We start from the raw sequence: 15030 nt of genomic DNA on the forward strand, positions 1-15030 counted from the left end.
ACCCTATTCCTTCTTATGATAGTAAGGAAAAAGACATTACTAAAGACTCTTTCATTGTCAAAAGGACCCTTAGGTATGTAAAACAAGACCTCAAGATATGTTTCGAATCTCAAGGACTTGTTTTACACATCTTGGAGTCTTTTAATGGTGGATGAGATTTAGGAAGGCCGTTTTCTCTCGCTATCATAGTAGGGCTAGAGGGACTCTTTGACTAATTCATGATAAGTGGGCGTGAAAATTTTTATGCCACGTGGTACAAAACAAGGTGTAAAGATGGGTAACGTTCGCCGACTTCGGGAGTATGGGATCCATGAAAAAGGTAACGGCGACTTATGTCAAGCACAGTGGCATTGTCGTTATTATCAAGATTATTGAGAGCATTTAGAAGTTTTAAATTTTGGGAAACTACAAGAAGGATAGAGAGAGAAGTGAAGATTAGAAAAGCACTCATTGGTGAAAGAAAGAAAGAATCTGAGGTACAGAGGAAAGAAAACTACCTCTCAATCTCTCTCTTACAGATCTCTGATTTAAATTACCAGCTTTTGCTTCAATTATATGGGTAGGCATTAATGGAGGAGCAGCTTTAGCGAAGAAAAACACTTAAAATTTTCAGAGAAGGGTTTGTGGTTTTGTAGGTATTTCTTTCTTTCTTCAAGTAGCATTGCATGTGAAATAGAATCAAAGATTAATAGAATCCGTTGTTAAAGATGCGTCCAAAGATCATTCTCTTTGGAGATTCCATTACTGAAGAATCCTTTGGAGATGGAGGTTGGGGAGCTGCTCTTGTTCATCAATTCCCCCGTAAGGTATGAATAAACCCTTTTTTCTTAATTAATTTTAATTTTGGGTCAATTAGATCTGATATTTGAAGAAATGGGTTTGAATTTGTTTTGTTGTTTGTGTTGATGATTAGGTTGATCTAGTTCTTCGAGGTTACAGTGGATACAACACACGATGGGCTCTCAAAGTGTTGGATAAGGTTTTTGGTTGTGATGGTGTTAATGATGGTGGTGCACCAATTGCTGTGACTGTGTTTTTTGGTGCTAATGATGCTTCTCTTCCTGATAGAAGCAGTGGTTTTCAACACGTGCCCCTCCATGAATACAAGCAGAATCTCCACGCCATCGTTTCCTTTCTCAAGGTCCTCTTTCTCTCCTCTCTTTCTCTTAAAAAAAAAAAAAAAAAAAAATAGGTTTAGGTAATAATTTTAAGAGCAGTGATAGTATGGTACGTTGTACCACAATTTACATTGCTTCACTCAAACCGACGATCAGGAAGAAAAAGACCATTAAAAAGTCCTATACGATAATTACAAAAGACCATTCAAATTCAAGAGACACTTACAGAGAACGTATGTACGTACGTGTGATGGTGTGAGGTCCAGTTGTCACTCAATTAAGCTAACAAACTTGACTTTGTGTGTCAACGGATCGGTTCCAGTCCGGTCCGAAATGTACCCAGATCCGGAGATTCCAAGGCTGAGAGATGGTATAATCTGTTTCGAGTCGAGTTGGGTATCCACTTTGATTAATAGGTGCTAAAAAACACTAGGGTGCGCATTAACGCCTGTCGTTTTCATTTTTGCTCTTTGCGTTGCGTCCATGGAAAACGACTTTGCATCACTCGCACTTAATCCTACCAAACCCACCTCTCACGGGGGGTGGGTTACCCACTTGGATCCTTAAAGAGTCAACTTCTATTAGTGCTTGCTTACGTCACAGCTACAATTTTTGTGGATCCCTTCTCGATGAACTTTGATGGGTGATCATGACCGTTGGATCAGTTATATTTTATGTAATATTTGGTGGGTCCCAAGCTTATTAGCAAGATTGTAGTTTTACTTACTCACGCACGCACGCACATTATTTGGTCATTGGTTGCATTTTATGTACATTGTGTTGTTACGACGTGTTTGTTTGATTGGGTTCAGAAGCGATGGCCCACCACTCTCGTTCTACTCATCACTCCACCTCCTATCGACGAAGATGGACGCATAAGGTACGCTTCTATAAAAGTTTTATTGGACAATGACTGTGAAGGACCTTTCTTTATTGAGAATATGGACCCAATAGTCCCCTATTAAAAATATGTACCATCTAAATTTCACTTAATAAAATATTAATCTATTACGGATCTTTTGAAGATTTTTTTAATAAAAATATTTGAAATACCCTTTTAACAATTATAGACAGTGGTTTGATTTCAAAATATATTCAGTCAAATAAAAAACTTAATCAATTTATTTGTTTGTGAAAAATAATTAATTTTTTATTTATTAAAAAATTTTATTAATTCAATATAATTTTATTTGACTCATTTAAATCTACTTGCTAATTTTTGAGTTGAATCAATTTGATGAACATTCAAGTCGAGTTTAAAAATTATGTTTTAATTATTCAAAATTATTTATATATTTTAATAAATCTAACATACATAGATCAAATCAGTTTGATGATGATGATCATCATCATTTATGTGAGTTAAAGATTGAAAGTTTTGGGAAGAGAAAACAAGGATTATTTTTTTCCATTGTTATATAAGATATGACCATAGTCAAGGGGCTTGTAATTAAGTTTAAAACATAGGAGCACCTCAAATAAACCTAAATTTATATGAATATGAATATGAATGTAATATTATTTTATTTTTTATTCTAAAATAAGATTGATTAGAAGATGTTTAATCATAGCATCATATTTTATGTACATAATATGTATTAAAATTATAAAAAAATAATTATTTTAATTAAAATATACAAAATCCCGATTGACTCGGCACGTCTTGTCTATTGGCCTCGGTCATGGATGATACTGAGATGACTTGAGCGAGTTATCTTGGTATCAGACTAGATTTAAAACCACGAATCCCTAAGCCCAATGGGCCTAGATAGTTACTCGGTGGTGATGTATGGAAATTTAGCTGTTCTGGTTACTGTTATTATAGTAATTTAATTGTTGAAATTAAATTCTGATGCAGACATCCTTTTGGGGACAACCCATCAGGTCTGCCGGAGAGGACGAATGAGGCTGCCGGTGCTTATGCTAAGGCGTGCATCGAGGTGGCCGGAGAATGTGGGGTGCCAGTGGTGGATGTCTGGTCCAAAATGCAGCAGCTTCCAGACTGGGAGAAATCTTGCCTCAGGTATATGTTATTCCCAAATCCTGATTTTGTTTAATAAAAATAAGCCACACACATGCAGAGGTCCCATAAGTGATCTCTTTAGTCAAATGTCAACATTTGTCAAATGATCGTAACCGTCCGATCTGTTGACTTTTTTTTTCATGGGTAAGCTAGATTTGAACCAATGGCTTTGAAGTTGCATTGCAATATATATATGTCAACAAGTGAGCTATGAGTCTAAGCTCTCTCCTAGATGTTTTTTGCTGATCAAAAGAAAGAAATATTAAGATTATGATAAATTAATGTACGATGTGATCGGAGGCATAACCCCTAGATTATAATATATGGAGGGACAGAAGCTCCATTAAATCCCCAACATAAGCTCTTCTAATGGTTCTCGGTAACTCCTCCATAGAAGAAAAAATCACTACCCCTGAGACTCTCTTCGTTCATAAGCATGACAAGCTAGAGCAGCAGCCACTTTATTCCCTTCCTAGAGAATATGATGTATCAATCAACAAGCAATCTTTTACCCTTTCATTGTCTTGACCAACAATAGAGAATCAGACTCAATGAGGTCCCTTGTCTAGCTCTGTTAGCAATTTTAAGCCTTTCAGCCAGCATTCTGAATTCTGCCACATTTTATCGGATGCCACTCCATAATATAAGCAACTAGCCCATATCACAAAGCCATTCTCGTGTGTAGTAATGCAGCTGCAATGCCTGGATTGCCACGACTAGAGACATCTTACATTCAATTTAATCCAGGGGAGAGGTTTTTCCCATACAATCTGTTTTATTTTCACTGGTCTTGATTGTATTGCTATGATGCCCGTATTCTCCAAAAATGACTTGTGAATCCCATCAACACCCTCTCTTGGTCTCAAGATACTTGCAATTTCTTTTAACCAATAAATTACCTGAGCTGACTTTACCATGAGGCTCATCTGATCCTTCCCATTGATTTTTCCCCAAGTTAGCAATGAGTTCACGGATAGATATTGAAGATAAGGATAGTTGCATACCACATAGAGTTTAGTCCAAACCCTCTTTAGAGAACGAACAATTGAACAAAAGGTCCTCAATAGATTCCATGTCCTTACAACACAACACAACACATGTTGCATTGCGAAGCCATGTGTGCATTTCTACGGATTCAAACATCCACTGGACGCGCCTTGTGCAAAATTTTCCATTCCATGAGCTTCATTTTGGTTGAAATTTTTGACTCCAGGGCTAATCTTACCTACCTAATCTTATTGTAAACACCAAGAGCTAATATAGTTGATTTTTCTATTGATCCCAAGCTCCTAATTGATGTGGGTATAGCAATTTTTATTTTGGTGTATATTTGACCTGGAGAAGGAATTATTTTGATTAGGGTTGAAATACTTCTGAAAGTAATAGAAGTATTTCGTAAATAGTAGGAAATATGTATAAAATTTTTAGGGTAATAATGAAATATAAAAACAAACTTGTAACTCATACGATAAACAACCATTTGGAATAAGAAAAACAATGTTAAGTGTTTACTGTGTTAATTCAAGTATCGTCTTTGCTTTACGTACATGCTGATGCAAGTATTTGAAGCTCGGACTATTGGGAAACCACTCACCTTTCTCTCCATGTGCAAATCAATGGAAATTCACCAACATAGAATATAAAATGCCGAATTAAAGAAATTGGAACTAAAATAACACAAATTTAACCACAAAAGGAGCACCACTATTTTTCACCTGGTAAATCCTTCAATGTGAATGAAAAAAAAAAAACATGGGACCTAGTCCAGTCAAAAGCTTCCACTAAATAAATAATGGGGTTACAAAGGGTCTCTCTAGAAAAATTTGATGATACCAACCTCAAGAGAAAAACAATCTATTAGCACTATGTGAAAAAAGGGCAGGTAAATTTGACGCCAAGATCCGTCGAATTTACTTGAATTTAGCCAAATTCGATGGACCTTGGCATCAAATTTATTCACGTGGTGTAGAATAAATATATCTTCTCCAATTAGGTGGATTCCATCAATAAGAACAATAAAACTCTTAGCCCTAATAAGATTCTTAGTTAGATCTTTATATACTCATTTCTCGAAGATAATATTGAGGTTTGTTTTCCTCTTCCTTGATTTGGGCAGCCAAGGTTCCTTCGAAAGTGTCTTTTTTTATGTGATTGGTGGCTTCGAATAAGTTGTCAACGATTAATTCTCTTTAGCTTAAGGGCCTCATCTTGATTGATTTTTGTTGCTTGTGTAAGTCTAGCTGGGAGTCGGTAGATCATATTCTTATTCATTTTGAGGTAGCCTACGTCATTTGGTCTTTCTCTCTCTCTTTGTTTGAGGTTTCTTGGTGTCATTCGAGTTCGGTTGTCCCTCTTTTTTTCTAGTTCGAAAGTCCACTCTTTTTCTGGCAAGTCGAAGATTTTGTGGAAGTTCATTCCCTTTGCAATTTGTCGGGGCTTGTTTGAGGGAAGGGAAAATACCATGCAAGAGCTTATTTTTAGTATTCTCGGCTTCTTGTCCTTTTGGCGTAAGCAATTTAAGGACTTTAGGGGCTTCTTTTTTGAAGATTTTTTTTGTTTAGGAGGGATAATGTAATTAGGGAGTGATCATTGTGCTTTGTTTTTCTTCCTTGAGGACTTCCTGTCCTTCGTTTAATAAATTTTACTTATAAAAAAAAAACACACCTTGTAGGGATCAAAATCAACACCTTGAACTTATGGATCTAGGCTTCACAAGTTTGATAACACACGTTCAAAGTTGTAGGCAAAACGAGTAAGAATCATGATATAAACTATCAAATGGGACTGATTTTTCTCATTTTCTTCTGTTGTAGAATGATTTTAACGAATAAAACCAAAGAACCCTTTTCTTGTTGAATTCGTTGGAGAGAAATACAGGAGGTGAGCATTCAATTCTCACACCTACCAACCACCATAACAATGAGATGTTGGGCGACAAAGACTTTCTATCTTCTCAACACATGGGCCTCACCTCATTATGAGGAGGGAAACCCAGCACAAACTTAGCCAGATTTAGGCATTTGAACATGTGAACTTGAAATCCTAGATCAAATCAAGAATGAAAGAAAAAAATGAAAAAAAATTCACAAAAAACAACAATAATTATGGTGCTTCGAATTTGCCAACGTATGTCCACTGTAGATGTGCCAGTGATTCACCATGTTGAGAGAGATTACAGCCCAGATTTCTCCCAAATTCTCTCTAAAACCATACAAAGCCTCCTTGTTTGATTTCACTCTTACATAAACCTTTATACACACACATATGAAACCGGGGTTTAGATATTAATGGATGTGAAATATTCCAATAATTTTAGTTTTGGTCCCTAGGAAATCAAAAATTTAAGTTGAAAGGTATATCACAAGTTCTCAATTATAGCACAAGTAGCAGGTTTGGAATCATTTGCTGTTATTTCTTGCTTACCCATGTAAGATGATGTTCCGATTGGAACTGCAGAGATGGCTTACACCTCACAGCGAGTGGGAACAAAGTTGTGTTCGAGGGAGTGTTGGAAATGCTTAGTAAGGAAGGCTTGAATCTTGAAACCTTGTCTGCTGATCTTCCACTCTTTGCTGAGATCGACCCTCGTGATCCCCTCAAATCTTTTCAGAACTGATATCATCTCGGATTCCAGTGGAAAGTTGGTTGTTCTTACTGCTTTTTATCAATTAAGAAAAGCTGTCTTAGTGAAGCAACATGTCATAAAATATCAAGTTGGGGGTTAATGTAAAACTTGTTATGTTTGGATCTTTTTTCATGGAGAGGTAGTTCTCCTTTGTGATGTTAATTGGGTTTATCTCACTGATTCTTGCATCAATTCTTCTTTTGGTTCATCTACCATGGTCCATAAAAACAATTTATTAAATATGACTAAGTTATGTGATATATCCTTCTAATATTGTTTTGTGGAAGGTCTTTGTCTCCTTTGATATAAGTCTATTTCTTGATATATTTTCACAGTGAAGGAAAGATGAATGCAATGACAGTGCCACAGTGGTTATGCTAATTGGGTTTTTGCCTCCTTTATATAATGTGGCCTTTACCAAGGTTGTTCAATGGAAGTGATGAGAATAGCATTTGTGGTGTTTAAAGATTAAACGATGTGACGATTGTGTGAGAATGTTGTTTTGCCTATGTTGTATCACGTCAAGTGTTCCTTAAATTTCGAAGTTCGCACACGGTTGTACAAAACAGAAATTGATACCAAAACAAAAAAGAAAAATAATTAGTAGGATCCCGAGCTGCAAAATTAAGAAATCTTTTTTTCGAGGCCATTCTAGATTTTGTACCAATTACAGGGCCCCAATTGAGACCAATATCTTCTCTTTCTCGATCTATCCTTCTTAATGTTGTGATTTGTAGAGTCTGATAGTACTAGTCAATAAAGAGGTACTGTTAACCAAGCCATGCATCCTTGCCAGTCGAGCTTCCTGGGGTGTTTACGTATTTTCGTAATTTCACTAAGATTATGTATAATCCTAGTTAGGTTTTCTGAGGTGTATATATTTCTCATTTTTGGGTGAAGGGTGTAATTTCTAACTGTGAGAGTTTTTCTCTTCATATGAAATTGGTGTGATCGATGGATATATCTCAATCTTGAGGGAATCATGTAAAAAACTGTGTTTTTGTATGTTTTGTGTTTTATTTCGATTCGTTTCTTCGTTTGATTACCCCTATTTTCTCAACACACAAACCTTATGATTATTTCACAGACTTATATTGATCCAATTCATCCACCTCTTAGTAATGAGCCATCCCTACAGCTTCACTATTGGATTCTTCCACCAAGGACCCGTCCTGAGTGCTCCTCATTCAATTGAAGAATCTTCCCTTTCTATTGAGTCCTTGATCCTCTCCATGACAAATCAGACAATTTTCTTTATTTAGAATTTGTTGTAGTCACATTATACTGTTCAATAATCTAAATTGAGTCCATGAGAATTAGACTTGACTATATGTCTTTCCTTTTCTATGTGAATGTTATTGAGAATTAGAGAATAGAGATAAATCTCCATGCCTTATAAGGTATTTAATATCATACACTGTAATATTAATAAGTATCACCAATAATAAGGCCATAACATCTTTGGGAAAATACCACACAACAGCTAAAGTGAGAAAGTCTTTTATAACCAAGGATGACATAATATGCTCAGTTTGAATCCCGGGTTGAGAGAAGTGGAGAGAAGAGCCACCATGTTTGGATAGGAGAGAAATTGGGACAATTTTAGAAATTTTAAAGTATCTTAAGAGAGATCTAGGAGTAGAGTTGAAATTATAAAATATCCATTTTTGAAAAGAAAGAAAACTCACATTATTTTTTTCTCTTCTTTTCTCTCCAATTCTTTTCGCTTCTCTCCCCACTTAATAATTCAAACAAGAGAAATGGAGAGAAACTCATTTATTTTCTCTTATCTTCTCTCCATTTCTCTCAATCCAAACACAACGTTAATGTCACTAAGGACCCTTCCATGACATGAACTAGCTTTTAAAAAAAACATAACTTTTGAGTATTTCTGAACGATTGAAATATGTATAATTATATAGTCTAACGACTGATTTCCTATGTTAAAGGTGCTAAGTAGAGGGGCGGTGGGCTTTCTAGCTTTTTTTTTTTTTTTGGGGGGGGGGGGGGGTAAGTAGTTAATTAATCATGTTTCAAGAAGGGGAATGCGACATCAACGTCCATCCATTGTTGTGATTTCGAAATTTACTGGGGCTTTCCAAAGTATTTCTTCGGTGATAAGGAAAACACATTACTATTTCTTGAGGGGGGTCTAATGGGTCGTCAACTTTCGATTTCATCGCATGTATGTCGTAGGGACATGTCCCCAAAAATTGTTTTTTTTTTTTTTTTTTTTCCCATATGTTTGAATACATAATGTTGCTAAAATAAAATAAAAAAATGTATGTTTATCTTGGACCATCATTGATGATTTAATATTTCTCTCTTTGGGGGGGGGGGAGGTATAATGGAGTAAAATATAAGTTTTATAATAATTAAAGAATGGGTTATAACTTATCTAATTTTTAAGTAAGTGATACTTCATTCATCATCACCTACGTCTTAACCCAATAATGAAGTCGGCAATGTGAATTCTATTTTGTGGTTCAACTATATATTAAATAGTATTTATAATTTAATAAATAAAGACAACATGGGAGGCTGTGTTAATTTAAAAAAAATGGAAAAAATAAAGATCATTTAGACATGCCCACCTAGGTTTGGCCACAAAAAATCCGTCAACTTCATGCTATTGACGTCTACGGTATGGTATTTTCAACATATTCAACCTCAGCTTTCATGTCTCTTAGGAAAATTTTTTTTATAACTAAAAGAGTCATGATGAATGGACATGATTTTTGGTATGCGGCTGATGTGGCAAGGACACCAAAATCATAGATATTTTTCTTAGGGATACACAATAAAAAGATTTGTTATTCTATGCCTTTGTCACATCAACCGCATACCAACCATGTACCAGAATTTGCGTGCATTCATCATTATTCCTAAAAAAAGACATCCTTCTACTTTTCCATAAAACCCTTCTTGTTCTTGAGGTTTGAGGTTTGAAGGTTCAAGGAAAGAGAATCTTTTTTTCCCCGAATATCTTTATATGAAAATGAGGGTAAAGAACTTTACACCCACCAAGGGTGTTCCTCAGTGATAAGACTAGAGTTTATTCTTCTTGGTTGTGAGTTCGAAACTAAGGATCATTTCTAGATTAAAATGCCACATGTATTGTGTGGGTCGGTGCATGTGGTCATGGATTAGTCCTGTCAGGTATGACTGGAAAACTTGGGTTGGGCCTGTCCTGTGGACTGGGTCCTGATCCTCTACCAACATAGATATCATGTTTCATAAATAAATAAATAAATAAATAAATAAATAAACTTTACCTTATAATTTTGTTATTTTCAAGTTGTTAACCTCTAAGTCTCGCTATGGTAAATTGATTTTAACCTATTCAACCTCATCTCAATCCCTTGTTTTCAATTCAATGTCTTATAAAAATCCTTGATTTTTCTACCCAATTAAATTTTTTATTCTACTTCTTCAAAAATCTTATCTTGTTCTCGAAGACTAAGGTTGAAAGAGATAGAATCTTAAAGAATAGGAAAGTAAAAAATCAAGGGGATAGAAGATGAAGATGGGTTCATTTAGGTCATTCATTTCATTCTCTGATAGAAGACCTAGGCATCAAGGGCATGTCATCAATTTGAAACCGGAGGGCATGTCTAAATGACCCAAAAATAAAGTCACGAGACTTTGTCTCCTTGTGAAAGCATCTTGGTTAATTAAGGCCTCCATTTTATGTTAAATTATTCAACTTAGTCGAAATATTAATTATTCGTTTAGGACAAAATAAGCCTTGTGGTTGAAAGGTGGTGGGAAATAAAATACAAGAAAGCGTCTTATTCCTTCTTATATTATGTGTTGACCATCCAATCTAAGGTACAATTCCTAAAAAGTAACATTTTTATAACATATAAGGTCGTAGGGCATGTTATAGTATTTGTCAAGGTTTACCATTAAATTCTCAAGAAGTATAAATGCCAAATGGGTGGCGAACTCGTGATCGAAAGAAATAAATACAAAAATTAGTGGTTATTGTGAAACAATTATTTTAATTTTGCCACTATATTGTGAGAAATAATAAATTAAATTATAAGAATTTATATAAGAATTAAATTAAAATAATATATATATTAATTAGATAGAAATAATTAAAAAGAAAAGTTTATAAGACCAATTATATTTTATGGAATTGGATGATAGGCAATCAAGAAGTATTATGTTAATAGATTGAGTGTAACTGAGATGAAAATGTTGAAATAGGTGAGAAAAAACTTTAAGCAAAAATAAATAAATAAAAAGAGTTGTGATAATTTGACTAAGGCACATAGCATACTCAATCGACTTACCTAGCGTGACAGGCTTGGAAATCGTAGATCTGCTCTCCTCGAGATATAAAATTACACCTTTTTATGGGGGAACCGTAGTTCTATATTCCGAGGAGAGCACATCTATGATTCTCGAGCCTATCACGTTAGGTAAGTCGATTGAATTGCCATGTGGCTAAGTCAAATTATCAGCACTCAAATAAAAATTGCAGGTTGAATAAGCAATAAACTGAATGAAAGTCAAATGATAAGGTTTGGCACATTTCATAACAAAGAATTCCAAATTTTATGAAAATATCAGGTTCTATTTTACCAGTGTAATGTTACTTTTGCAAATATCACTAAGCCTCAAATTTTTTTATTTATAACCATACTGTTATATAATTAGCTTATAACCCATTGCCAGTTGCACTAAAAGATAATAAATAATATTTTTTTAAAGGAAAATGTGAAAAAAAAAAAACAGTTTTTAGAGTTGCTAACATCCTAATGAAGTACTCTTTAAAATTAGTATATCCCATTTCTAATAAACTAAATATTTTGTAGAAGAAAATCAAAGACGTTGACTTATGAAATAATCGTTCCAAAGGTGTCTTCAATTTATATATTAGTAGAGATAGATAGATAGCATTTTAGAAACTATTTTAGAAATTTCAGTGCCCAAGTTTCTTCTTTAGACAAGACAATGTCCAATTCCATAAATGTTACCCAACCAACTACACCAAAGGACCGATCTATTGGAGATGGGGAGAACAATGAATATAAGGGCGTCATGAGGCTTGATTGGTATGACACACTCGAGAGTGGAAGAAAATATACACTCAACACTCCCCCTCACTCATAAGGGTGGAAATATTTAAACCCGTAACCTATATGAACCTAGCGCTCTGATATCATATTAACCAACTAACTACTCCGAAAAATCGATCTATTGGAGAAAGGGAGAACAATGAATATAAAAGGGTCACGACGCTTGACTGAGGTATTGTTGGAATTTAGAGGGTTGAATTTGAAAATCCTTTAATATTCAATATATTTAAACCATAGGATAATTCAATCCCAACTTTACTTTATGCTTTTTACTTTATTATTTTAATTTTTAGTGATTAGTATTGATTTTTGCCTGGAGTAATTTTAGTCTCACTTTGACTTGGAGAAGAATTGATTTGTAATTCTTAAATAGTTGTACTTCTAATAGTTTTAAAGTTGATAGAAGTAGTGGGTAGGCTCACGCGTACACATAGGGGCCTAAGAGAAAACTCAAAGGTTCCAATTAGAATTTAGATCCACTGGTTTGAAAACCTTAATACTAGCGCAAAGGGAGGAGGGTGAAAATTTCGAATTTATAGCTCATGTGGATGTGCACAATTTTTCTAATACATTCAATTTATACCTTTGTGTATGTTTCAACCATTAATTTTAGGTAATATTTTTCTAGTACATTCAATTTGAAATCAGGAATTATTTCAAACTTCTTTTCTCTCTTTCCATAAGAAATCAGTACGCTTGCTCTTTGAAAAAAAATAAATCGATGAGGCAGTGTCTGATTCAGAATGGGAACATAGATTCTTGGGATCTGGGATTTATGAGGAATTTTAATGATTGAAAATTGATGGAGGTTGCATCTTTCTTAGATCTCCTTAACTCGATCCAACTTAGAGATAATGAGCAAGACAGAAGAGAATGGATCAAGGCTAAGGATAAGAAGTTCTCTGTCAAGTCTTTCTATTCTTGCCTATTCCCATTGTGTGAGGTTTCTTTCTCTCCTTCTATCATTTGATTCGCTCTTGTTCCTTCAAATGTGTCTTTCTTTGTCTTACTTGCCTCTTTGGGTAAACTCCTTACCTTGGATAATTTGATTTGTCGGGGGTGGATTATCCCAAATTTTTTGCTTTCTTTTTTGAGGGATGAGGAGTCTGCCAATCATATCCTTATTCATTTTTCTTTCTCCCATGTTATTTGAATGTTCTTCTTTTCTCGCTTTCAGGTGGATTGGGTTTTTTCTTTATCTTTTTTTGCGCTTTTAGAGGGTTTGACTTTCAATATCTTCTCTTCGAGAAAGAAGTACTTCTAGGCTATTATTCCCTCAACCATTGCTTGGGGTCTCTAGAGAGAGTGTAACAACAGAGTATTCCATAGCACGGAGAGCTCGACTCACACTGTGATTTTAGAGATTCTGGGGTTTCTTTTCTTTTGGTCAAAGTTGAGTATAGATTTTGAGGGAGTGTGCTTCCAAGATTTTGTTTGTAATTGAGAAGTTATTTGTGATTAGTACCTCCCTTCTACGGGCGGGTTTTACCCTTCTTTGTTATCTTCTTGCTGTTTTTTGTCTTGTATTTGGGGGCTAACTCAGCCTTCTCTTCTCGCTTCTTTATTAATATAAGTTTTATTTATCAAAAAAAAGAAAAAAAAAATCAGTAATCAAGAGAGTAGAGAAAAATATACACTCAACAATAAACCCTGTTAAATTATTTTATTGAACCTTATTTTGAATTTTTAAGAAATTAATTTTTTTTTTCATATTCCTTTTAAACTCAAATCTGGCATACCTCATTGGAATAAGTTGAACTTCATTTTATTAGACCGACACTGGTTATCATCTTGATCAGTCATATAAAGCATCACTCCTATTTTAATGTTATGGCAAAGTTTGTGCGTTATGGGTTGACCATGGAATCTGAAGTATAAACTAGACTTCAAAGGGCCCCAAATTGACCTTAGGTTATTAATTATCTTAAGCTCTTTACAACCCAACTGACTTCAAATGATTTTTTAAATTTAAATGGAGAGAAAGCTTCCCTTTTTCTTGTTTATAATATTCTCCATCTTATCTATAGGTACTCTTTGATGGAGCAACACTTGACTCTTCTAGTGCTTAACAGTTATGTACATATGCACATGTCAACCACCTTGATTGTTAAATGCTTCTTCACAAACTAAATAATATCTTTGTGATAAGCTAATCAAATACTTCATGTCAGCAAAATAAGTTGATCTATTTAAAAAGAAGTGTTATTTTGTTAATTTTCCAATTAACAATGATCCAAAGTAACAGCAATTATTCAGTCATAACAAAATGACTAGTGTACATGATGCTTGTATCCCTCGTCGTAGTCGTGAAATCTTGAGTTTCATCACAGCTTACCCACCCACAATTATTTAAAAAAAAAAAAAAAAAAAAAGGAAAAACAAAGACAAAGCCTGCAAGACCACCTCTTCGTTGCACTATATCAGTCACGACTATGATGAAACTTGAGCCTAGATTCTTAAAAGTGATGTTGTGGATCAGGTCCTCCAGGACTAGTTCGTTTGTACTCATCATGATGGTATCTAGCTAAGTCCTTTTCCAACCCTGTAACTGCTACTTTTTTGGTGCTCTCTATCAATGCACGTAACGATTCTGTCAGCTTCCGTTCCTCGAGAAACGTATTGAGTGGACGAGATTCGGACCTCAGCAACGAAACCCAGAGCAAGATAAGGCAAATCAAGAGCCTCAAGTTAGCCATTCTCTTCATAAACCTCAAACTTAAAAAAGTGTATATTTGAAGCAAGGAGGGGATGAACATATACATAGCCTCATATATTTATACCTAGTTCTGTCCAGTGAGAGTGAAGGGGTCAAAATGAAACTATTTTTATATCAAATCTGTTAGTGACATGTGGCGCGGATAATCGCCATGTTTCTCCACCATAAGAAAAGATAACTCCACCAATCAATGTCCTACTATGAGCTGTCCATTAATGCTTTAAAGTAGATATCTGTTAGGCTTTGTGTTCAACATTTCTTTATCCAAATTCTCCAATCTCTTCCATTTGTACCTTAGAAATGAGTTGTTTGTCTAGTCATAGCTTGGCCTTATTTGTCACAGGTGACATTGAAAATCTTATGGTGACCTTCAATGGAGCTTAATCGATCTCTTAAGGTCTTCCTATGAAGAAAGGAAGGGTTTCCATCTTGGATATTTAGATGGTAGACCAAGGATG

The 15030-nt window shown here is 34.8% G+C and overlaps 1 protein-coding gene across 1 annotated transcript; it reads left to right on the plus strand.

Moving 5' to 3' along the window:
- Positions 1-435: 435 nt before the first annotated feature.
- LOC147411183 (SGNH hydrolase-type esterase superfamily protein) lies at positions 436-6974 on the plus strand. Its single transcript, XM_086445677.1, has 5 exons — positions 436-806; positions 914-1141; positions 1931-1998; positions 2977-3141; positions 6598-6974. Exons 1-5 carry the CDS (start codon positions 708-710, stop codon positions 6755-6757), a joined length of 720 nt encoding a protein of 239 aa, XP_086301803.1. The 5' UTR covers positions 436-707; the 3' UTR covers positions 6758-6974.
- Positions 6975-15030: the final 8056 nt, after the last annotated feature.

This window comes from Akebia trifoliata, chromosome 1, assembly GCF_017979445.1.
Source record: "Akebia trifoliata isolate Shusen 1 chromosome 1, ASM1797944v1, whole genome shotgun sequence".
In the NCBI taxonomy this organism is placed as follows: Eukaryota; Viridiplantae; Streptophyta; class Magnoliopsida; order Ranunculales; family Lardizabalaceae; genus Akebia; species Akebia trifoliata.

Excerpts from the sequence above, each read along its gene's own strand:
- LOC147411183 (XM_086445677.1), top strand. The coding sequence starts at position 708 with ATGCGTCCAAAGATCATTCTCTTTGGAGATTCCATTACTGAAGAATCC. Across the intron at positions 1,142-1,930 it reads CCATCGTTTCCTTTCTCAAG|AAGCGATGGCCCACCACTCT; the intron begins GTCCTCTTTCTC and ends GATTGGGTTCAG. Across the intron at positions 3,142-6,597 it reads TGGGAGAAATCTTGCCTCAG|AGATGGCTTACACCTCACAG; the intron begins GTATATGTTATT and ends TTGGAACTGCAG.